General features: G+C 40.4%; 3 protein-coding genes across 6 annotated transcripts in view; 2 read left to right on the forward strand and 1 right to left on the reverse strand.

The window, feature by feature from the left end:
• serpini1 (serpin peptidase inhibitor, clade I (neuroserpin), member 1) overlaps positions 1 to 3,381 on the reverse strand; it is a 31,089-nt gene extending 27,708 nt beyond the window's left edge. Inside the window, exon 1 of the mRNA XM_050070248.1 lies at positions 3,321 to 3,381. The gene's annotated coding sequence lies outside the window, so the exon portion shown is untranslated. The remainder of the gene's footprint in view (positions 1 to 3,320) is intronic.
• Positions 3,382 to 6,080: 2,699 nt separating this feature from the next.
• Positions 6,081 to 20,426, forward strand: pdcd10a (programmed cell death 10a). 2 transcript variants are annotated; one of them, XM_050070301.1, is made up of 8 exons: positions 6,081 to 6,258; positions 9,468 to 9,661; positions 13,682 to 13,735; positions 13,922 to 14,039; positions 14,615 to 14,741; positions 17,093 to 17,171; positions 17,267 to 17,349; positions 17,738 to 20,426. In XM_050070301.1, exons 2-8 carry the CDS (start codon positions 9,578 to 9,580, stop codon positions 17,817 to 17,819), a joined length of 627 nt encoding a protein of 208 aa, XP_049926258.1. In that variant the 5' UTR covers positions 6,081 to 6,258; positions 9,468 to 9,577; the 3' UTR covers positions 17,820 to 20,426. The 2 variants fall into 2 exon arrangements, with proteins under 2 accessions (XP_049926258.1, XP_049926265.1); XM_050070308.1 differs by lacking the exon at positions 6,081 to 6,258 and adding an exon at positions 6,260 to 6,383.
• Positions 20,427 to 21,612: 1,186 nt separating this feature from the next.
• Positions 21,613 to 24,448, forward strand: part of LOC126406060 (WD repeat-containing protein 49-like) — a 39,210-nt gene continuing 36,374 nt past the window's right edge. The window contains exons 1-2 of one of the 3 annotated variants that reach the window (XM_050070194.1): positions 21,613 to 21,850; positions 22,102 to 22,176. The gene's annotated coding sequence lies outside the window, so the exon portion shown is untranslated. The remainder of the gene's footprint in view (positions 21,851 to 22,101; positions 22,177 to 24,448) is intronic. The other 2 variants (XM_050070201.1, XM_050070209.1) reach the window with 2 other exon arrangements.

The following is a 24,448-nucleotide window of genomic DNA, read 5'->3' on the forward strand; positions in this document are numbered from 1 at the left end:
ACAGAGGGCTGCAGTTGTTTTTGTTTTATTTTATTGCGGATTCATCTGTAGATTATGTTCTTGATTAATCGATAAGTTGTTTGATGTGGTCTATAAAATGTCAGAAAATGTTGGAAAATGTCAAAAAGCATTTCCATAAAGCCCAAAATGAAGTTCTCAGATATCACATTTTGTCCACAACCCAAAGATATTCAGTTTCATGTCATTGAGGAGTAAAGAAACCAGAAAATATTCAAATTTAAGAAGCTGGAATCAGAAAATTTCAACTTTTTTTTCCTTAAAAAGTGTACTAATTAGTTGCACTGTAAAATTCAATTCAGTTTTTTATATAAAGCCCAATATCACAAATCACTTTTTTGCCTCAGAGGGCTTTACAGCATATGACATCCCTCTGTCATTTGGACCCTCACAGAGGATAAGGAAAAACTCCCCCAAAGAAACCCTTTAACGGGGAACAAAAAAAAGGTAGAAACCTCGGATTTGGGATTTGAGACTTGGAGTTTGAGCAAGATGACTTGGATACAAAAGGATTTTGTAGGTTGGTAAATAAAACACATGCATATCATTTTAATTTTAACTTAGTATATTAGTCAGCAAGTAAAATAATTGATAATGGGTAAATTAAACCTACTCTACCTATTTGTCATCAGTAACAACTGCAACTGCTACTCCAAGATATACTGTATAATCCCTGCACTGCAATACGTGCATGTGTCAGCACCCATGCCACGCCAAAGTCAGTTTCATCTGCGGGACCGGAGACTGTTGAGCTGCATTCAAACACTGCATACTCCTCTTGGTTTCTGTTTCTCAGAGGAGCTAGGAGTGGGAGTGGGAGTTTGCATGTTCTCCCCGTGTCAGCGTGGGTTTCCTCCAGGTACTCCAGCTTCCTCCCACAGTCCAAAGACATGCAGGTTAACTGGTGACTCTAAATTGCCCGTAGGTGTGAATGTGAGTGTGAATGTCTGTCTCTATGTGTCAGCCCTGTGATAGTCTGGTGACCTGTCCAGGGTGTACCCTGCCTCTCGCCTAATGTCAACTGGGATAGGCTCCAGCCTCCCGTGACCCCTAACTGGATAAGTGGTTACGGAAAATGAATGAATGAATTAATAAATTTACCTAGGAAGTTTGAGTGTGTCATAGCTGTTAAATTCAGATACGTCTTTACTCAAGACATGAGATGAAAGCTTCTCAAACAAACAGAGTGCAAATTGTTACCTCACGTTTATTAAGTAGATTCTACAGGTTTGTTTTAACAGTAGTTGACAATTAATCGATTAATCGTTGCAGCTCCAGTATATATCCAGTGTTTTTTTCCCTCCAACACTCAGTTTGGTGCATTCATTTAAATAAACAATTCATTTCCATTCTTTTGATTTCCTCTCTCTGCTCTCTGTAACTCCCTGATATAACTCCTGACCTCTTTCCTCTCTGAATCTCTCCCTGCTCTCATCCTCCTATCTGGCCAGGTATAAACTAATCCCCTGTGTCTTTGCTGCAGCAGAATGTACGGGGGGACAAACCTGCTGCCTGAGTGCGTATGTGCAGGTGCTGCGCCTCAGTGTGTGCGTCTGTTTGGAAAGTGAAGGGAAAAGTGGAAAAAACAGCTAAAGACAAACTACTGGAATGTAGTTAACCCACTTCTCTTTATGTTTTTAATCATATACTGTAAATGTATTATATAACTTAAACTGCTGTGCTGTGTTTTATGTGCTTCTCATGTGGATGAATCCCATTTCTGGAAGACAAATAAGCAGTTTTTCACACCAATCACTGCCAGCCTTTTTTTCCACTGCATTTCTAGTAAATTCAGATTCAGTAACCACGAGCATAAAAGTATTTCAGGAGGACAAAGACAGATTAAATTTGATTCCCCCCCCACCTCACACTGCATCAAATAACAGGTTTCAGTCGAGCCTGAGATGACGTATCTGTAGTCAACTGCAGTACTTATTGCAAATTTCCTCTTATTCTCGCAGCAGAATATGTAACTGACAGGAAAGCGTCAACACTCCAGCACACACACACACACACACACACACACACACTCATACACGCAAACAAGGTTATGCTTGGCAGTCACACACATGCACAGGCTGTGCGCAGGGCGTTCAGACTCACTCAGTTGCTTCTCCCTTCCCTCATTTTGTTTCGCTAGACTGATTTGAAAGACATTTAATTATTGAAATGCAATTAATGCAGCGTTCAGTGGGAACAGGCAGAACATACACACACGAGCGCTAACACCATAGGAAGGGATAGTGAGGAAACAGCAGGATATCAGAAGAGATTAACCAATAATTCAGATGCATATGGGATTAATTCATCGAGATTATGACTGAAAGGGATGCTGCTTTTCTGAATATGGAGCTGCTGAAACTCTGCTGCCAAATGAGGATTTAGGAGGTCATTATCTTAGTTGCAGAGATAAAGAGATCATAGGTGGATTGAGAGAATGAGGCATGAGAAGGAGGAGACACTAAATTGTTTTTTCTTTTCTCCCCCCCTTTACATTAAATTCCAATGATTTATCCAGGGGCTGCAATGTCATTTTTACATATAATTACATCATAATATTGTAGCTTTGAATTACAGGTTTTGTTTCTCTCTTAGATATCTGACCTGAATCTGCAGGTTACTACATGGATTTCCACCAAAACCACTATGAACACACACATACACAGACCTGCATGAGGGGATAACAAGTGTGTGTGTGTGTGTGTGTGTGTGTGTGTGTGTGTGTGTGTGTGTGTGTGTGTGTGTGTGCGGGGTGGGGATAGGGTAGGACCAGGCTACTACAATCTGCCTCGTTAATTCACACACATTCACTCACTGCGCCTTTGCCTGTATTTCAAGGACAAGAACCACACTGCAACGCCTGGGCATGTTGTCAGTGGAGAATATGACAAACAAACAAACAAAAACAAGCAATGCAATCGTAAACCAAGCGATAAAAAATAAGCAGCAGTGGATGGTGGACACACGGTTAAACGGCTTTAATCAATAGGCTTGGAGAAATATGTTTGGCTCCAATGTGCGTCTCCACCCGCCCCCTTATTAAAAGCCCACACATGTTGATTATAACATCATAATCCTTTTATAGCCTACTAGTCCATAAAAATAATCCTATAACACCAACACATTCCCACACCTACATAAAAAACAATTCTAGACACAAACTCAGAAATAGCCCTAATTATTTTTATATCTCACAGAAGCTGAGCAGTTAAGGTTTATTATCCCATCATGCCATTCGGATAAACCAGTGCAGCCTCTGTGACTGAACCAGTTGTAGGTTATTGCATAAAAACGGCTCTTACCGATAAGCGGCGTTAGGTATGATGGATGGATGTGTGCGGTCTCTCTCTGCTGCTCTCCTCCAGCGCCGCAGCTCGCTGCTTGTTCATTTGCCGCAGACCCCGCCCCCTCCGCGTCCATTGGTCCAATGAACGTCGACCAAAGAGTAGCCAGGTGAAGCGAGAGGAGTCACCACTTCCTGCTTCCGGGTTTGCTTCAACCCAAGAGCGTCGGTCCTCCTTAGGGCGGCTTTATGTTGACCTGGCAGCTTTATTACACATTAAATAAGCCTCCTCAGCATAGTAAGTAACGAAGTAACAAATATCAAGCGTATAACAGGCTCTGACCGCTGCAATTTGATTAAATATTCTTGATACTGCTGTTTATGTGTATCGCTTATTGGTAGAGAACCATCTTGTCCTACAGTGCATCGGTTAATCTCATAGTGCGCTCATTAATTTGCTGTTATTTTAACTCTAAATATATATTTGATATATCACTGAAGACTGAATTGGACCAGAAACTGTTAACACACACAGTTTGTGCTTTCTAAACGTGGGAAAACGTAATAATGGTCTTGTGTAGCTCTGAAAGTGCCCCAGGCAGGGGTTAAAATAAACCAGCCTGTGACTACAGAGAATTTGGGTCTGTGATTGAGGCCATTCCCACAGGTTTATGCCAATTAATTAAAAAAAAAACATGTATTCATCTACAAATTCATGTAAGTTAAGTCACAGCCTCTCACAGAAAATGACAGATGCTTAAAAAGTACAGTGTAAAACATTACAATAAAGTAGTCTGAAAAAGCTGTAGGCTGCAGCTACAGTTTATAACACCTACCTTTTCAACCAAACAGAAAAAAAAAGGTTTTACCAAAATATACCTACAGTAGAACCTGTGTTATTCATACGTGGGATAGAAATTCAAAATTCAAAATGTCAAGTGAACTTTATTTATATAGCTCTTTAAAAACAGCACTCACAGAGAAAAGCAAAACAAAAAAAGAAGATAAACATGATCATAACGATAAAAGCAATATAATAATAATAACAGTAATGATACCCTATTATTACTGTTATTATTGTTGATCCTGTAATCCATCTTATCCATCTTGCAGGGTCACTTTGCACATCACTTACTCTCATTCTCAGTTGCTGCTAATTATTCAGTTTGCTCAGATTTGTTTTTGATAAACATAGCAATGGCTGTATTCAGTTGTCCACTGTTGTTTCATTGTTTCTGCTTAATGTATTTGGTTCTCCCCACCTCCCCACAATTATTTATACATGTGTTTTTTTTTTCCTTGCTGTGCAACTAATTGCCCTCCAGTAACAAAATAAAGTTGAAGTTGGAGCTGAAGTTTAAGTTCAGGTTGCTAAACATATGAGACAAAGCTTGTCTTCTAAAAAGAAAAACTCACGGTCACTCACAAATCGTTCTGGAAATATGTGGCTTTGAAAGATTCATTTTAAAATCTTGCACAATGTCTACCCTTCTAACATAATGCTGTCAAGATTTGCTGACTTAGATGAAAAATGTACATTTTGCAACAATGAACGTGAAACACTGGTACGTTTGTTTTATAGTTGTTTACATTCTATACAGTTTTTGAAAGTTTGGGAATATTTATTTTATCTATTTATTCAACCCATATTTAACCAGGTAAGTCCCGCTGAGATCAACAGTCACTTATACAAGGGAGACCTGGCCCAGACAGCAGCATACAAAAAGTTATGGCTAAACAACCACACACTGAAAATCACAAAAGCCATACAGTAGTATGTAGAAATATTAAAACACCTACGCACAATGACAAGACCCATTTCACTCATTCATCCTTGTACATATGAAGGCTTTAAAGTCAGGCAGAGAGACCAGTTCACGTACTTTATAATATTTTTGAAGGTTATTCCAAGTGAGAGGAGCAGAGCACATAAAAGCTTTCTTCCCCAGCTCAGTCCGCGCACTAGGAACAGACAACATTAACTAGAGATCTCAGACTATAGCTACAGGCAGATCTCTGTTCAATCAAAGTACAAATGTATGAAGGGAGTTTACCCAGTATGGCTTTACAAATGAACAAATACCAGTGACTAGCTCAGTCCATAGGGACTTGGGTTGGGAACCGGAGGGTTGCTGGTTTAAGACGGGTCTGGACCAAATACGGAGCGTGGACTGGTGGCTGGAGAGGTGCCAGTTCACCTCCTGGGCACTGCCGGGGTGCCCTTGAGCAAGGCACTGAACCCCCCAACTGCTCGGGGCAGCCCCCTCACTCTGACATCTCTCCACTTTGTGCATGTATAGGTCCTGTTTGTGCATGTGTGTTAATGACAACAGAGTGAAAAAAATTGAATTTCCCCTCAGATTAATAAAGTATATGAAATTAAATTAATGAAAAAAATGAAGTTTCAAAGATGTTATTTTTTACTTCGAAAGCAATGATAATAAATTGAATGCCCTACTTGTTAGTTTTTTTGTTTGTTTGTTTTGTTTTTAATTTAACATGTGAATAACTAGAAAAGTATATCGACCATACATCATTTTATTGTTTAATTTCAGTCTGACACTTGTATCTTTGAGATTTTCTGCTCGCTATTATCTGACTTTGTATTAGTCACTCCCTTCAATAAAGTTGACATTAAAAAATACACCACCTGTACCTTTTTGGGACTTGCAGTCCATTGTGGTGGCCATTACAGTGACGACGCATGACGGAGACTCACCGAAAGAACTACAACCAGCCTCTCCTGTGATACCAACGCTCAGCTCTTAACACCGCCCACCCCGGCTCTCAGCTCCAGCTTTGTCTGGCACAAAACTTCCTGAATGAGACTCAAACCATAAAAGGAGGCGTAACTGAAGGGAAACAGCAGCAGCACCTGTGTGTTGTTGTGTATTTTATATTCCCGCTGTTTCATCACCGGACATTAGCGACACAGCGCCGGTGAACTACAGACGGAGGTGAGCACCTGCTTTGAACTGCTAATCTCATGACAGCGCGTTAACGCTACCTGTGGGTGTTACTCGCTTTTTAAAACACTAAACACCTCTTTCTCTACTCTTTATTGACGACAACCTCACCACAGGTAAGTGTCCTGTATTAACTGTGACCTCTTTCTGCCAGAGGGTATAGTTTTTTAGTTTTTTAAAGTGATAAACTGTGACATCACCTGGCATCACTGCCACAAAGGTGGTGTGTTCAGTGGACATGGGAAAAGGGAAGACTGTCCCAGCTGTCAAACAGAGAACTAACCTCAGTAACCTCACCATCAAATTTCAGGAAGAAGCAAGATAGTTTGTTTCACAAATGCCACCACAGAGAAATTATGGTGCTTGGCTTGTAGATGTCACAATGACTTATGCCTGTAATCTTATCAGTGGAGTGTTTTAGAGAGCTCCGAGTGCCCTGTTGGCTTTGAACTCAGCTGGATGGTAATAAACCAGACATTCAAAATTGTTGTTGTGAACTTTGAGCCATTTCAATCAGGAGAGATAAATTAATGGAGTAAAGATAATACTTAATAAAGAACATGAGTGTACAGATGAAGATTTAATAGAGGTTTTAGGCGCTTGGATACCAGAGGGAGATATTTTGTGATTCAGGGACATCTGAGCAGCAGACACTGGTGGTGGTGGCTGATGACTCTGAGGCAGATGAGGCTGATGAATCCATAAAGACTAGGTGGTGATGGGGAGGTGGGGCAAGGAACTGCAGCTGAGAAAGAATCATATTTAAAATAAGGAGCAGTAAAATAATAGGCTGACAGAGAAGGTGGGTCACTGTGCTATTGATTGATTGTGAATCAGCTGAAAACAGGTGATGAATCAATCCACCTACCCAGACAGTGACACCTAGAGATAGTGAGCAAGCATGCGTGCAAGGAGTGAATGGCAGGGTGAGAAAGAAACTTACAGCCTGAGCATGGAAAATATCATCTTCCCAAGTGAACTTTCACAAGAGCTTCATTTGCTGCTATGGCGACTCAAAAAGTTGTCCTGACAGATATTTTGACTTGTCAAGGCAGGTTAATCACAGGTGTAACTAACAAAACCAATCTCTAATCCTATTTTATTCAGGTGAGCCAGCATGCACAGTGGGCCTAACAGAGTGCCATGTGGTACACCTAAATATAATGCAGTCATTCTGCTTATTAGTTAAACCTGTGTTTGATAGCTGAAATATCTACCTGGGGGAAGTTTTATTGTGCACAGATGCATCATTAAGAAATATGAATCCAAAAAGGACTGTCTGATAATTGTATCCCTGCCTTTTTTCTCTGTTTAGAGCAGGGGTCAGGAACTTTTACTATGAAAAGAGCCATTTTTGACCAAAAATTTGTTTTCGTGTGGAGCCGCAATCAGGGGAGTTAACACAGACTATCGCGTCTTAGCCTCGCCACCAGACAATCAGAGATCTCCGCCTTCTGATAGTCTGGGGACACTCCTTTCTAAAGTGTGTTTAACACACTGGAGAAAATGGCCGGCAACAAAGCAACGCCTCTTGCATTTTTGAAAAGGCCCTCCCGGAAATGTGCGCTCCCCCTTTGCTCGTCCGCAAGGAAACAAACACACAGAGAGCTTGAAAATGGATGCCGAGAGATTTAACTCCGTTTTATCAAACGTGTGCACAGTCCACAAGATTGTGGAAATGAAGGACTTACAGTGACTTTGNCTATTGGTTCTGCAACGTAGGGAGATTTTTTTTTTTTAACTCTGAAATTGTATACGCCCATCTAAACACAAAATCAGGGAGAAAGACATCAGTCTTTAGTTAAGCAAAGCGTCTAAAGACTGACTTGTGAGTCAAATCCCGTCTAAAATAGCCTCTCAGCATTACTAATAGGTTGAAATGAGCATTCATCAATATGTTTTAGCACAAAATGGCTGGTTAGCAGTGAGCTATTTATAGTACATTTGGTAAGAGTTGGTGGTAAAAGCAAATAAATCTGTCCACCCATCTCCATTTTCCTCTGAGACTTTTTTATTTTTAGATTTGGAGTCCATAGCGAGCCTTGCTAGGGAGATTCAAGACTAGCCACCACAACTGAGGTTTATTTAGACATGACCCCAACAACATTCAGAGGAAAAAATGCCAGGCCGTAGACGCAGTTGACAAAATGTTAAAAGCTTTTTTAAAATTCTATGTATAGGCTACGTATTTGACGTACTCTTCCGGCTGTTGTTGGGAACCAACAATAAACTAGCAGCAGATGATTGCAGTGTTTTTGGAGGCAAATAGTTAAAAAGGGAGTTAACAATGTAGCTTGGTCCTAGCCCATGTAGGGCTTTGTATACAAGGAGGAGGAGCTTAAAATCAAATCTAAATGATACAGAGAGCCAGTGCAGAGCAGCGAACTGTAGTTGCTGTCAGGTCTTTGTATGATGACTCACTGGATTCTTGAAAAGATCAGGCACACACATGAAGACAGACCTGGTATGTTAAGCAGTGACTCTGCCCTGCGATAAATGATCTGTTGTATGATGAGTTGAATGAAGACAGACGTCATATTGCATGCTTTAAAAGTGTCACCCAACAAACAATGGCAGAGGAAGAACAGGTCTTGGTGGTGTCAGATAGAGACAGAAAGAGATATCAAGGTATTAAGATGACATCATAGAGACTTTTTACTCTTATTTTAACCAGCAGGATTCACTGTTCCTCATGACAGGACTGAAGAAAAAAAATCACTGACAGTGTACGCCAAGGTTCTATATTTATCACAGTGATATTTTTATTGCAGCAGTAATATTGGAGAGGGTTTTCCTCATTCAGGTATGACTCATGCCAGTTTGTCACCATTGCACCCAGTGGGACAGTAAAGCTCACACTCCTCGGCATTACGGCTGTTATGTGATGATCATGTCTGTGACTGAAAGGCTTTCTGGGAAGTGGTTCACACGGGATTTTATGACATGTTATGTGAAGGAATAAAGCTGGTGCATTGTTGGAATCATTATGAAATGGATTTTATGACTTTATTTCATAACCAAATTTTATGTCTCCTCTTTTCAATGCAAGCACATTTAAATACACCAAAATAAAGTGGTTGAAATGGTTCCTGATTTTAACCATGGTGCAAATTTAATTTCATTGTCAGTCATTTTCATCTACCGCCGTGTGTCTCTTCATTCTTGTTCACTTGTCCTGCTTTCTTCGTCTTCTTCTTCAGGTCCTTGTCTGTTCCCATTCTGTCAGCCTCTGTGACTGATTGAATGAGGTGAAACTGGCATCGGTGGACAAGCACATACACAAAGGACCATTGATTGGTCAGGTATTACCATGGAGGACATGAAGAATGAAGCCGACAGAGCCTCAATAGTCTCTATGGCTCTCTACACTGTGATGTTCCCCGTCTTTAACCAGGTAAAGAATGTAGAGTTTCAGTTGAAGTAAAAAAAAAAAAGTGGATGTGTGTAGTAAATTGAGGTCAAGTAGAAGAGGGTGTAATGTGTGTTTAAAGAAATGCTGTTGGAGGTTAGCTGAATGAGATTCTGTGCAAGGTTCAGATGTTTATGATGCAGCTGAATAGAGATAAGGGAACAGTAGATGTTCAGTGTTCCTTGTTAATGTTCAGTTAACAACAAGGAAAAAGTGCGAGCGAGGATATGTGCTGTCATTGTCGTTATGTGGTGTGTGTTTGAACAGTGGCCGACGAAGGCCCAAAACATTTTCATTAGGAGAAAGTTGCTGCAGCTTCAGGATCAATGCCAATTCAAAAACACAGACAGAAATCCAAAACAACTTAAACAACAGAAATGAGCTGCAAATTAAAAGAAATGCTGCAGAGAGCCAAAACAGATACATTAACAAACGATGCAGAGGCAAAAACACAAACACTGAAAACAAATGCAACAGAAAAACACTGCATAACCAGTCAACACAGCGGAAGTTCTCCAGGGCGAGCGCCTTCAACCCGACAGAGAAAGAGAGACCAGACAAGCGAGTGTGCTTGTTTTTGAAGAGGGAAGAAAAGTGAAGTAAAGTGGAGACATAAAAAGGTACGTATACTTTTTATCTGTGACCAGCAGCTCTATAGCTCGCTCTGTCAGTCTGTTGGTCAGTCTACAAAAAGTTTCCCAACCCTGGCAGCCACAGTTTTTGCCCTAGTTAGTTGAAACTTATGGAGATCAAGTATGCGTGTATGTAATGGACCTGCACTTGTATAGTGCCTTTCTAGTCTTCTGACCACTCAAAGCGCTTTTTAAACCACGAGTCACATTCACCTATTCACATATGTATTCATACACTGGTCGCAGAGGCTACCATACAAGGATTTTAACACACTTACACACCAATTGGGAGCAATTTGGGTTCAGTATCTTGCTCAAGGATACTTCAACAAGCGGACTGGAGGAGCTGGGGATTGAACCCCTGATCTTCCGATTAGTGGTCAGTGTGTGGAGGGCTGTTTGTGCGCATTTGCACTTGTCTACATTTGACACTTAGTCTGTTACAGTATTATAAAAGTGCAATACATACACGTAGCTTGCATCCACTAGAAATCCAGTCTGGATTACTCGGATTAAAACAATTACAGACTCATTTCTAATCTACGTTTTCGTAGTAAGTTTTAGAGAACATTGTTTTTAATACACTGCTGGCTCATCTAACCAACAATGGCATTTTAGAGCAGCTCCAATCTGTTTATCGAGCAAACCACAGTGCTGATACAGCCCTACTGAAAGCTGTAAATGACCTGAGAATTATTGCGTATGCAAACAATGTGGCTGTTCTTCTTTTAGGCTTAAGTGCAGCATTTAGTACAGTCGACCACAGTATTTTAAAAGACAGACTGAAGAAATGGGTTGGTGTCTTTGATGGTGTTTTAGCTTGGTTTAAGTCATATTTAACTGATAGACAGTCTTTTTGGCAAGCTGGGTGCTCATATGAGACTTATGGTATTCCTCAAGGAAGCATTTTTGGCCCAGTTTGGTTTCTTTTTATATGTTTCCACTTGGAAACATTTTGAGCTGCCACCATATCAGTTATCATTTTTACACTGATGCCACACAATGATACATCTCTGTCACCTCTGTCACACCAAATGCCCCTAATGCACTGCATGCTCTCATTGCCTGTCTAGCTAACGTTAATGTATGGATGAGTAAAAACATTTAAAGCTAAATGAGGAAGAAACCGAGATTATTTTAACTGGACCCAAAGCAGCAAGAGAAAAATTGCACTCAATGTTTAGCTGCCTTAGCAAGCACATTAAATCTAATGTTACAAACTTTGGAGTGGTGTAGACACAGATTCAAATTTTAATTTGCATTTTAACAAGGTCATCAAGACATTCTTTTTTCGTTTTAGGTACATAAAGTCAGACCTTTCTAACCTAAAAAGATGCTGAAATACTCACTCAGGCTTTCATTACCAGTCATTTAGGCTATTGCAATTTCCTTTTCACTGGATTACCCAAAAATTTAGTTCAGCAGCCTTGTTAACTAAAACAAGGAAAATGGATCACATTACCCCACTGCTTTAGTCACTACACTGACTACTTGTATGTTTTAGAATTGATTTTAAAGTTAATTTACTTGTTTATAAAGCTTTAAATGACCTTGTCCCTCCATTCATCAGAGATTTATTTTCATTTTATGTTCCAGCCAGATCACTAAGGTCCTCCACTGCTTTACTTTGAAATGTTCCTCATGTGTCCCATAAAAGTAGTGTTGAGAGTGCTTTTCAGTTTTATGGCCCTAAATTGTGGAACTCACTGCCTCTGGATATTAGAATGGTGAGCTCCTGCGGTATTTTTAAACATAAATTAAAGACCTGTCTTTTTAAGTTTTAATTACCTTATTTTGTCCGTGTTGTTATTTTTTACTCTATATTATTTATTAGTTTTTATTCTCTAGATATTTATATACAATTATTTTGTATTTTTTGTATGTATTTTATTGTTTTGTTGTAATGTCCTAGTCTTGCAATACTTCATGTATAGTTGTATATGTTAATCCTTAAATTGTGTCTATGTTCTTTCGAGTTTGCTATGTGAAGAACTTTGTATGAGGCATGTTTGTATGAAAGGTGCTATATAAGTAAAGTTGGGTTGAGCTTAACAGCTAATCCTGTCAGGGAGTCTATCCCAGTTGACAATGGTCGAGAGGCAGTGTACACCCTGGACAGGTCACCAGACTATCACAGGGCTGATACACAGAGACAGACAACCATTCACACTCATATTCACACCTACGGACAATTTTGAGTCACCAATTAACCTGCATGTCTTTGGACTGTGGGAGGAAGCTGGAGTACCTGGAGAAAACCCACGCTGACACGGGGAGAACATGCAAACACAGAGGGGCTCCCCCAATCTGGGTTCAAACCAGGAACCTCTTGCTTTGAGGCGACAATGCTAACCGCTGTTCCACTGTGCCATCTGCATCGTTATTGAGAGTATGCTGATGGAAGCATTCAGCTCAAATCACTGCCATGCTTAAAGGTACACTATGCAGGAATTGTTGGTTACTGTTCGTAAACATGTAGCTTCCTTTCATATGCATGCTGCTACTACCTGGTTGCTACCTTTTTATAAAGTCCCGACCACAACTCTGCATTGTTATTGGCTGGGGCTCCATGCCCAGAAACGTCCCTAACACAGCAAGATAGGAAGAAAGTAAGAAAAAGTGGTTATAAGTGATGATTAAGAGGGATTACTTTTTTTGTTTTTGAGAAAAATCCTGCATAGTATACCTTTAACCTCACAGAGCCGCAAACATATCTGTAGAAATTAGATAAGCATAGAAGTCTTGTTTTCTATTCTCTGGCTGATCTGTCTAAAAAAAATGGACAAACATAAACACACAGGGGTCAAACGACAAAAGTGACAAGACAAATACAATCAGTAAAAGATACTACTGTGCATGTGGCAATACATACTTGAAAACAAAACTGGATCAATCAATCAAATAAATTACACACAACTTTTTACTGAACACAATTGTGTCCACTCATCCTGAACCTGATCGCTGTAGTCGTTTTTTATTTTTATTTTCCGATTTTAAAATATTTCATGTTCTTTTGGTTAAGTTTGAAAGGAAATTGATGATTAAAGGACTTTTTATTTTAGAGCTACACACATGTGAGTACACAGAGGGCAAACTGACAGACTGAACTTCCAGTCTGTGGCGAGCTCTGTAATACCAGAATATCAGCTCAGAGGAATGAAATACATTTCAGTTCTACAGACGGACAGACTCAACACAGCTTTTCACAGCACAACAGCACAGTGTCCTTTGATACTGCAGGATTCCTGGCTTGTATGTGATGTCTGCAGAATTACATTTCAGGACAGAAGAGAGGCCATGATGAGAGCAAAGATGTGTGTTTGTGTTACAGCCACTGGCTTACGTTTGTGTGTCTGTGTTCTGTAACTTGCAGTTGGAGAAAGTCAATTTATCAGCAGCGCAGACCTTGAGAGCAGCCCTTATAAAGGTAAAAAGAAAAGTTTTCTTTTGTTAGTTGGTTTTGGATGAGCTGCCATCTTTCCTGTAATAATTGTGCCAATACTTGTACGTTTTGAGTCATTTTAGACCATCAGCTGAATTTTAGATTTGATAGATTTTAGTGCCACAAAAGACCAAGGTTGACTGGGATTGCTGTGTGTCTGTGTGTTTCAAGGCAGAGAAGGAGAATCCAGGTCTGACCCAGGACTTTGTTTTGAAGATACTGGAGAAGAAGAACGTGAAAATCAACTATCATGAGTCTCTGCTTCGCATGGCTGCAGATGATTTGGACGGTAGGATGCTCAGTGAATGGTGGGAATATGATGTGACACATAGGGCAGCCATGTAGACGTATTAAACTATCCGACATTAACTTTCTGCCAGCACATGCACTTCCAACCTAGCTTTGGTTTCTGTGATGCCTTTGCCCACATTCCATTATACCCATTCTCCACTGGGGGGAGCTGTTTCTCCACAAATCCACCACTCCCCCCTTTTTCAAATGCTCCTCCGTTTCTGTCTGTAATTGAATTCCTTGTGCTGTGTACAGTGATTGATGGTAGTAATGAATTCACACATGCATACACACACACTTTGGATGAATTTTAAATGTACCTCCTGTGTGGCACAGCCCAAGTTCTGCTTTAATCCTGCCGTCGGTTAACAAACTAAACACTGTCACTTTAAAGTGTGCGCACACACACATTCACGCAAGTATACTTGATGCCGTATTAATTTTATACATTTGCACAGCAGACCAACATTATTAATGGCTCCGCTCTCGTGTCCCCTGCAGGTATTTGCATGTGAATTGACATGCTGGGGTCTGAGGAGTTTGTGATTTTTCTCTTTGTCTTTGTGTTTTCAGAGTTGGTGATTGACAGGCGAGAGCCAGAGTTCCAGGAGCTGAACGAGAGGGCCCGCGCTCTGAAACACATCCTCAGCACCATACCAGATGAGATCAATGACAGAGTAGGCTTCCTACAGACCATCAAGTAAGACAGCTCAGTGTGTGAGTGTGAGAGCGGGTGTGCAATGTACGCCAGGTTTAATTCTATATAAAAGTTTCAGTCCAACTTCTTGTATTAATTGTATACATCGCTGCAAAATGCCTCTAGAGGATTTTGCCAACCACTGCAGTAGGTTGTTAAAATCTTTCTCTTTCATAATTTATTTGGTGCTAAAGATTTGATACAGTGTGTGTATTTGTGTTAATGACCCTCAATGCATTAAAATTATTGTTTTTCTGTGTGTGTGTGTGTGTGTGTGTGTAGTTTTGGATGAGGCGCAGTGGAATACAAAATCAAAGGAAATACATGAGTATCTGTGAATCAATGCAGATTTGTTCTATGCAGCATAATGGCACAAAGACAAAGTTGAAAATCATTCAGTAGTTCCTGGGGAGTTTTGAGGTCAGTCTGAGTCAAAACAAACACATGCACACTCCACACACTTTAGTGCATACCTTGCTATCTACAGCTAACGTCTGTATTGTTGGTACGTTAGCTGTATGTGGTGAATAAATAGAGAATGCATAAACAGGCCAGTGGTCCTGTTCATGCTTCACACTTTGTCTGAACACACCTTAAAGGAAACAGCCACTTAAGAATGAAAATACAGACAGTACTTACTGACCCTCATGCCGACAAGAAGTCTAGTGTAGTTTTTTAATCCACAGAACTCGTTTGGGGTATTGGAGGATAACAGCTACACTTGAAGTGCATGGAACCCACATTTTGAAAATGTAATAAAACTCTGCTAATGCATTTCAAAAATGTCAGAACGGCTCATCCGTCTTAATCCAAGTGCCCTGAAGCCGCGGCATGCAAAATTGACTTGAAAAGACGTATTTTACTCCACTTTTATAACATAATTTCTCACCGTGGTCAATTAGCCTGCCCTGCAGGCATGATGCATTTACATGGCAACTCGCGAAAGAGTGTTGGTGTCGTTGTGTTATCATGACATTGATTCACCCGATCTAGTATCAGTAGATGTGCTGTTTGGGCAGCAACAGAAAAGTATAATATTGTGAATGTTAAAATTAATGTGCAGATCATCCTTTGTGCACTTATGTAATAGTTGTTATTCCACTGTAACACACTTTATTTGGCTTCTTGTAACAGAAATAGGTTAGTAGTATACAGCTGTTAATTATTATTATTGTTATTATTATTTTTACGCAATGGAATTGGAATTGGATACTCAGTATATTCAGGTATTGGAATCAGTATCAGGAAGAAAAAAATGGTGTCTGAACATCTCTAGAGATTGAATTTAATTGTGTACATCCACAGGTTGTTTGACATTTAATGGACATTTAATGGAATTTGCGATTTTTTTCCCCAACTGGTCAGTTGTGCTATATCTACGACTGGTTAAAAAATAAAAATCAGCATTTACGTCAAATACACAATTTTTCAAGTCCTATTTTTAATTTGCAACACAAGTGTCGAGCATGGCAGTTCATTGGCAACCTTGGGAACAGCAGCCATGTCAACTCAATCGGTCTTCAGCAGTTCGATACTCGATACTTAGAACTATCCATGAACAAGATACTAAACCCCGAACTGCTCCCAATGGCTGTTCCGTCTGTGTGTGAGTGCGAGTGTGTTAAGGTGGCAACTTGTATGATAGCCTCGGCCACTAGTGTGAATATGTGTGTGAATGGGTGAATGTGACTCGTAGTGTTGAAAGTGGTTTGAGTGGTCAGATGACTAGGAAGGGGCTGTGCAAGTGCAGGTCCATTTCGCAGTCTTCCATCTCATGCAACGTCTTAGTCTTCATCAGCCTGTGGAACTAGTTAAAGTGTTTAGAAATTAAATCATTAAAACATGCAACACACACACACACACACACACACATCTTAGTATTAGACATGTCTTTTTATGTTATAGAATAGTGATGACAAAACTGTAAAGTCCCTGCATGCCATTTTATATCCCTGTCCACTGCACCACACTACACACATACACATACTACAGAGAGAAAGTGAAAGACATTTCATTTTCTTGGCCCACTTTGCCATTATTTTGATCGAATTCAATACTCTTAGTGAGTCACTGCTTAAGTTACTTACCCAGCGGAGGGCTTAGAAATGAAGTCAATTCAAAAGGAATGCTGAAAAATTAAAGTTATGAAACGGCAGATTTCAAGTGCATACGAGGGGAGAAAAAGTTGAAGGTGAAAGCATGCTCGTGAGAAAAGGGAAAGAAAAGGAGACGACGAGCAGGATCAAGGAAACTGTAGTTATCAGGGTATCACTGCCTGACAAGAAACAGACAGATTTGGCGATATTGTTTTGCTAACGTGCATTTATTTGTGTGTGTGTGTGTGTTATCCACAGAGACATCGCCAGTGCCATCAAGGAGCTGCTAGACACAGTTAACACTGTCTTCAGGAAATACCAGTATCAGAACAGACGCGTAAGTAGATACATGAGGAAGACAAAGTGCATTTAAACAAACGTAGCTTTTGTGGAATAAGTGGAGCTGAAAGGATGTCTGTGTTTATTGGTTAGGCACTGGAACAGCAGAAGAAGGAGTTTGTGAAATACTCCAAGAGCTTCAGTGTCACTCTCAAAACCTACTTCGGAGATGGAAAGTATGATACTGTTTCTAGTTATTCTCTGTTTCAGGAGGTTTTTCTGTCGGTTTTCTGTCCTCGCTTTCAATCATTCAGCCTTTTCTTTTTCACATGCACACACTTCTGCCAACGCATTTTAATAGCTGCACACGCACGCACACACACACACTGTCACCACCATGTAAATGGTTGTCGTTTGATCACAGGCCCGCTTCTATCAAATCCACCATTACTGAATAATTCCCTTGACCCATTTCCTGTGGATTCACGCTGGCTTGTATTCTCTGAAGCCTGACATTCTCCATTCCAGCCAGATCAAAGTGATCAATCCTAATATTGTTGCCATGGTTTCTTTGCTGCGTGATTGACACGTGTGTCCTTGTGTCTCTGTCACGGTTGTTTCCAGAGTAATAAACGTGTTTGTCAGCGCCAACCGGCTCTGCCACCAAACCAACATGATACTGCAGGCCTTCAAGACGCTGGCGTAGGAGCCCGAGAAGATGCGCACACACACACACACACACACACACACACACACACACACAGATGTTTTCATTAACGAGTAGGTGATATGAGGCTTTGTAATTTGTAAAGACATTTTATTATTTTGGGCTGTATAATTTATAATTCTGTGGCTTTGAGGGGAGATCAGGTAGTTTGAGGTTCAAAGTGAATCAGGTTGACAGTAATTGCCAGGGATTTTTAACTCTCTTTTATGTTGTTCTTTTATGAGATTCTTAAGTCGATATTTCTTTCGTTCCTTTATACATTTCCCTCTCTGTTAAGTGCTCTGTGGTGCTGAAAAAGTTTTGGGGAAATGTGATTATTTTCCATGTCCTTAAAAGTTTGGTGATTGCGCAAGTCTAAAAAAGTACAATGGAGAAAAAAGTGGGACTCAGTTTCCGAACACATTCCCACATTTTTGCACTACTCTCTTTTTATTGTCAGTTTTCCTTTTGTTAGAGATAATCTTGATCTATACGATGGAATCACGTACCTGCCGATAATATCCTGCCGCTATCAGCATACATCACATTCGACTTAAATCTAATAGGTTCAAATTCTGTCAGGAGAAACGTTCAGGAATTTGAAATGGAGGCTGCGTTCACTGTCTGCTGTCATTGTCCTGTACTGTTCTAGTGTGCACTGCTTCACCCGGTGCATCATAAGCACATCATATCCAGGTGAGCTGTCTAACTTTGTACTTTAGTCACAGAAATATCTACATTCCCTTAAAAACAGGTACAAAAAACAAATGAAGATTCCTCTTTATTCGCCTCTTTTATTGCCAAACTTTATATATGTATGTGTGTATAAGTGCATCATGAGAAAAGTCTTGATGAAACAATCAAAAGGCATTGCTTTTCGTTGTTTTCTATGAGCAGACAAACACTCATAGCATCAAACACTAAGTACCTGAAATCAACTCAACCATCTTTATTCAACACATAATTTCGTGATATCCTTGCAGTCATGGTGTTAAATAATAAATCCCGAGTCCTCTTGTCTGGGACCGAGACAAGACTGCAAGATGCGGTCGAGTCCGAGACACGACGGAGACCAAAAAGAGACCAAAAAGTGGTCTCAAGACCAAGACCCATTTTGAGTACTACAACCCTGGTACACTGTCAGCTTTGTTTGCCGTATATCAGTGGTTTAAACCATTTCTTTTTCTTGGGACCTCTTAATTAGCTACTTGTGCAGCCCTGTCTCCCAGCCCAAGTAATTTGAATCAGCAAATACATTTTGACGGAAACTTAATGCAGAGCAAATTATGTTTTCAATTAACATAATGAGGAAATGTTGCTAGTTAACGTATCTAGCAAGTTGCGAAAATGTTGATACTGAATGCATCAGCAAAATGCTCACTGACAACATATTTCAGTTGTTTTCTGCCAAAATAGGCAATTATGCAATACACCATCCACTTCTAGTGACTACAGCATTACTTTTTTAATTACTGTATTTTATTAGCAGTTGGCTTAAATCACAATCTTTCCCCAAAGTGCATTTGTGCCTGAATTTAAGACGAGAGTCCTTGCTATAACATTTTTGTTTTTTAAATGTAACCAAAATCATGATCTTTCCCTAAACGTAACCAAAGTGCTTTTGTTACCCAAACCAAAGATAGGAGTCTGGACACAAACCCGAAGTTCTGGTGTCAAGGTCCTGCACTTTGTATAATTAAGAAAGCAGTTTAACTACGGACGAATGTAATTTCCAGGAGACAGACTTGACGTGACATGGGGTGGGAGAAGTTCAACCACAGTGATTTTTTTCCCTTTTTCTGATCATTTGATGTAAAGCAAAAACAATTATGTGTGAATTTCTTTCCTTTTTTTTTTATCCTGTATCTGTACAAAAATTCAAATCTACCATAAAACTCTTTGAACCCTACATTTCACTTCATTGTTTGCTGGTGAAAGTTCATTTCCCCCTCCTTTTGTAAATGTGGCAAACTTCACCATCGATGGCAGGAGATCACACTGGGATATTTCCAGCAAAGCCATCACAGTGTTTGATCAAAGATTTTTTTTTTTTCAGTGACATCTGTTTGAATGTCACATATTTTACATCAATGAGCAAATCCTTTGTTTTGTGCTCCAATTTGTAGCACAGTCTCACACGGGGGAGTGCAAGGGCACAGCTGCAATCGTGGGCACAACCTGGTGCTGAAAAACAGGTCAGCTGGTAGAGTCCAAATTCAAAAGTAGTTGAAGGTCATTGCGACAAATGCCAGAAGCAGACTTGGTTCAGTAAAAGAAGGTACAACAGAGGAAGTTAAAGGACTTCAGTAATATTTCTCAGAATGATCAAGTGTAACGCTCACTGGGTATTCTTTTCAACTTCTAAAGATATGAATATTTAAAAAAAACACAATTGTTAAATGATGGTTAGTGACTTAATTGAAGTTTTATCCAGATTTCTAAGAATTTGAAGCAGCAGATTTTGATCTTAATAAGCTTACAAGACTGTATTTGATCATGACTGTATCATTTCTCTCTCTGTCTTTCTCTCTGCCTGATACTTAAATTGCCATGGCAACATTCTCCGAACCAATGTAAATAAAATTCCTCAAGGACTATTAAACAAGAGTCACGAAGGTTGACTTGAGAAAGCATTTTTTTTTCTCTTTTTATTGGAAATTAAAAGAGTTTTGTCACATGAGAAAGATTTTCAAAAGTGTGTCTCTCTTCGGATTTCCATTGTCGTATGAAAGTGCTTCATTTCTGCTCAGTTGCCCTTGCGTTCTCTTTCTTCACATGCACCTCTTTCCTCCCAGTACTAAGATCCGTACCCATTTTTTTCCCCCCATTCCAGCAACTTCATTCTTCTCCCTGTATAATAGTGGATTTTCCATGGTGGATTTGTGGTGGGCTATTTTTGGGCTCTGTACTGGCTCCTACATGCACCACTGTAATCCAATTGTGATAGAGTTAATTTTTAAAGCTTTATTATTGAAATTGCTGAGACCTAATTTTCTGATCCTGTCAGCGTTGACGACCGCTGTAATCAGCTAATTCAAGTTATTCCAGGCCATTAAGTCACTCGCAGGGATTGGTCGTGGTCACTGAAGCAGCGGGGAGGAAGGGGAAGTGATCATATCTGTGTTGGATGTAAAGTTTCTGTCTGCGTTCATGCTCGCAGTCATATTTGTCTCAGTTTAAAAACCCCCAGTGAGACTTTCTCCTTTTTTTCTTGTGTGTGTGTGTGTGTGTGTGTGTGTGTGTGTGTGTGTGTGTGTGTGTGTGTAGCTACGAGTGACCCACAGGAAGTTCTCTCAAAGGCATTCGAATGGCACTATAAAGCTCTGGGGGTGTGTGGTTTATTTTCGTCCAGGTCCAGGTTCACATCAGTACTTTTTTACTTGTTTCAATGCACAAACACTTTTATGAGCGGCAGTAGAATACCAATGTTCTTGTGAGTTGTGTTGCTGTAGCTATGGTGTGTGTGTGCGTATCTGGGTAGGGTGGTAATTGTACCCCACACAGATTATCTCCTCTCCAGTGCCTAATCTGTGAATAGAAGTAACACACACACACACACACACACACACACACACATTGTTACGTACAGACGATAGGGCCTGGACTCACAAACACAACTCTTTTTGACTACTTGGTTGCCAGGAAACTTAGTCTGAGTCTTTGAGAGTGAGGGATAATAAAAGAAAAGAATTGTATGTGTGTGTGTGTGTGTGTGTGTGTGGCCTCTGCCACTGTCTGGGCTACTGGGGGCAGTTAGTTAACTCTCTCTGGGTGTGTGTGTGCCGCAGCCAAGGCTGGTAGCATTGATTGCTTCTCAGACATCGCCGGCTTAGACAAACCTCTGGACACAAAGAACCTCCTACGGACAAGACCCAGCCAAGGCCAAGAAGGACCAAGCAGCGGCTGAGGATTTGTTTGAAATGTCATACATTTAAAAAATGGTGTTTCAACACCTCAGAGCACGGGGGATTCTGGGACAGTTTTCTGTGGACACCCGTTGTGGACTGAGAAGATGAAATTGGTCATCTTGGGTAAGTTTGAATTTGTTATTAAGTGAGAAAGTGTGCTCAGCTCGACGATATAGGCTTCATTATTAAAAACCTGCTTGACTGAAGCGTGTGTACACACTGGGAGTCCGGGGAAAGGCACAGCTAACTTGACAGTGATGTTGCCGGGCCAAGAGGCTGTCATTATGCAGTTACAGCCTGCTGCTGAGATGGCTTTTTGGACAGTTTGACTGCAGCGGAAGATACTCTGTGCTACTTTAATGAATTCCGGATAGAAATCCAGCAGTGACAGTTTGGAGAGAGTTGACTGGACCTTAAGGGGCCATCGAGGAAGAAGAGAAGCAGCTCTGGTAGGTGGATTTGTTCACCAGCAGATATGATAGCACTATACTATATATTTTCCTGTTAAAGGTCCAGTGTAGGATTTAGGTCCACCTACTGGTGAGGCTGCAGATTACGTGTAGGAGAACTACACTGGCCAATGTGCCAATGGTCCTGTCTAGAGCCAGTGTGTTTATCCATTTTCGGCTTCTGTTAAACAACATGGCCGACTCTCTGGAAGTGGAGCCGCTCATGGGTGTTTAAAAAAAAGTGGAGACAGCGTTTAAGGCAGGCCTTGCAGTATAAATGGATCTTCCGCATTTTGGGGCCCATAAAGCAAGCACAGTAGAGACTTACAGTGGTCGAACAGCTAACTTTTATTTTAGCCCTCTACCAACTTGAAGTGGGATAAAAACAATTTAATTATGTGTCTTCTCTAGACTCAAAATGCTTTCTGACCAAATGCATCAAATCCTGACAGTGAAAAGAGTCAGTTTGTAGGGGCTGTGACGCTCAAAAAAATGTATCCACTGATTTACAGATGTCTCTTTCACAGTGTAATCTATGGGGAAAAGTATTTTTGGGCCCCATGGCATCATGTGACAGACCCAGAAGTTGTAATTTCATGTTTGGCCACTTTGTAAAGTTGTCTTGTTGGCTTGGTTCTTTTTAAGGTCACAAAAATGTGGCATGGCCGGCAACTTGAGGTGCTGCATGCATTAAAATTAGTTTAGAAATTTAGAGTGAATTAAAAGCCGACAACGCCACCTAGGAATCTACAGAGCCCAGGACCCTGAACAGAGGGCTCACGGGTTTTACAAAAAAATCAGAGGAGCGGTTTTAAAAAAACAAGCAGGAGGATAAAAGTCAATTAAAGGGGAAATTATTACAATTAAAGATAAGCAATGATGATACAATTAATCACTAGTGTTAAATTATAAAACACTAAAAATGGCTGTTCAGCAGTCTGCTATAACCCTAACAATCAGTCCGGTCTCATTCAGCAACTCCTTCCGAGGTCCTCCCTTTTGGCGTCACACCAACTCCAGCCTTGCACAACTTCCACGCTGACCCCAAATTGCCAACCATTGGATCTGCAGAAGCAGTGTGTCCCCCACTGCTACCCTAGCTTCAATAGTGTGTCCTGGCCTGCCTCATTATATACAAGAGTACTCACGGTCTTCCTGGGCGACTTCCCGCTGCCAACCCAGGCCTTAGTAGAACGACCTTGGCGGACACTGTCAACTGCACGTCTCCTTGCTGCACTTATCGGGGATGTGGCTGGTGACTCTCAGGAGGACCTCTTCTCTTTCAACTACTTGGTTTAGCGTCTTCTGCGACCAGCGTGGTCGCTTCCTGCTTCACCCTGCCTCAATAAATCCATCTAATCGGGTCCCTCCGCACCTGTTGTTCATCAGGTGATTAGGTCATATGCCTCTGGGTGTGGGTGTGTCTTTCAAGTTCATAAAAAACGCACCTCAAAACAGACTAAAAACAAGCAAAGCGATTAAAAATACAGCCACAGCAACCCAGATAAAATCATATAAAAACACACAAGGTTAAATAAAAGCACAGCACACTGATTAAAAAAAATGCAAATGAATAATAAACACAGCAAAACATGACATAGACACAGATTTTTGACCCAATTCTTATTTTCAGGTGATTATTTAAAGGCTAATGAAAACATATTATATACCACTGCTACCAGGAGACGTCCCTAAAACCTACACATTGGACCTTTAAGTTGTGTTGTAAAATTATGTACAATTGAAAGCAGTTTCATAAATGTTGGATATGTTTGTTTGTTCAAACACTTGTATATCTGTCGTGCTTGTGCTCAAAATATGGGCCTCTTTTTGTGTTAATTCATGGAACTGTGTAATCTCATAAAGACTGATGCCAGCTTCTTGCCCCAAAACAAGTCAGGATGTCTTTTCATGCATTACTGTGACATATCTGTTTCAGCCTAACACTTTCTGTCAGTGTAAATAAAGAGGTGGATGAGCCATCATATCAAGATCATGTTGCAGTTAATCGGCATTATAAAAAACATAATAGCTGCAGCAAAGCATTGATTTTTGCTTTCATTACACACCCTGTCATCTAAATCTCAGCTCGGTTTGATGCCGCTTCCAGTGAATTTGTCTCATAAATGTTTATATGGGGCTGGAAATGAAACTGAGGGTTTGCTGTCGTCTCCCCTTTGTAGTGCCTCATAAAAAAACTTTTTTTCATCATCTCACATTTCTGCCTCAGACCTCAAACATGCTTTTAATCACCTAACAGGCTAATTTAACA

This window comes from Epinephelus moara, chromosome 2, assembly GCF_006386435.1.
Source record: "Epinephelus moara isolate mb chromosome 2, YSFRI_EMoa_1.0, whole genome shotgun sequence".
Taxonomy (NCBI): Eukaryota; Metazoa; Chordata; class Actinopteri; order Perciformes; family Serranidae; genus Epinephelus; species Epinephelus moara.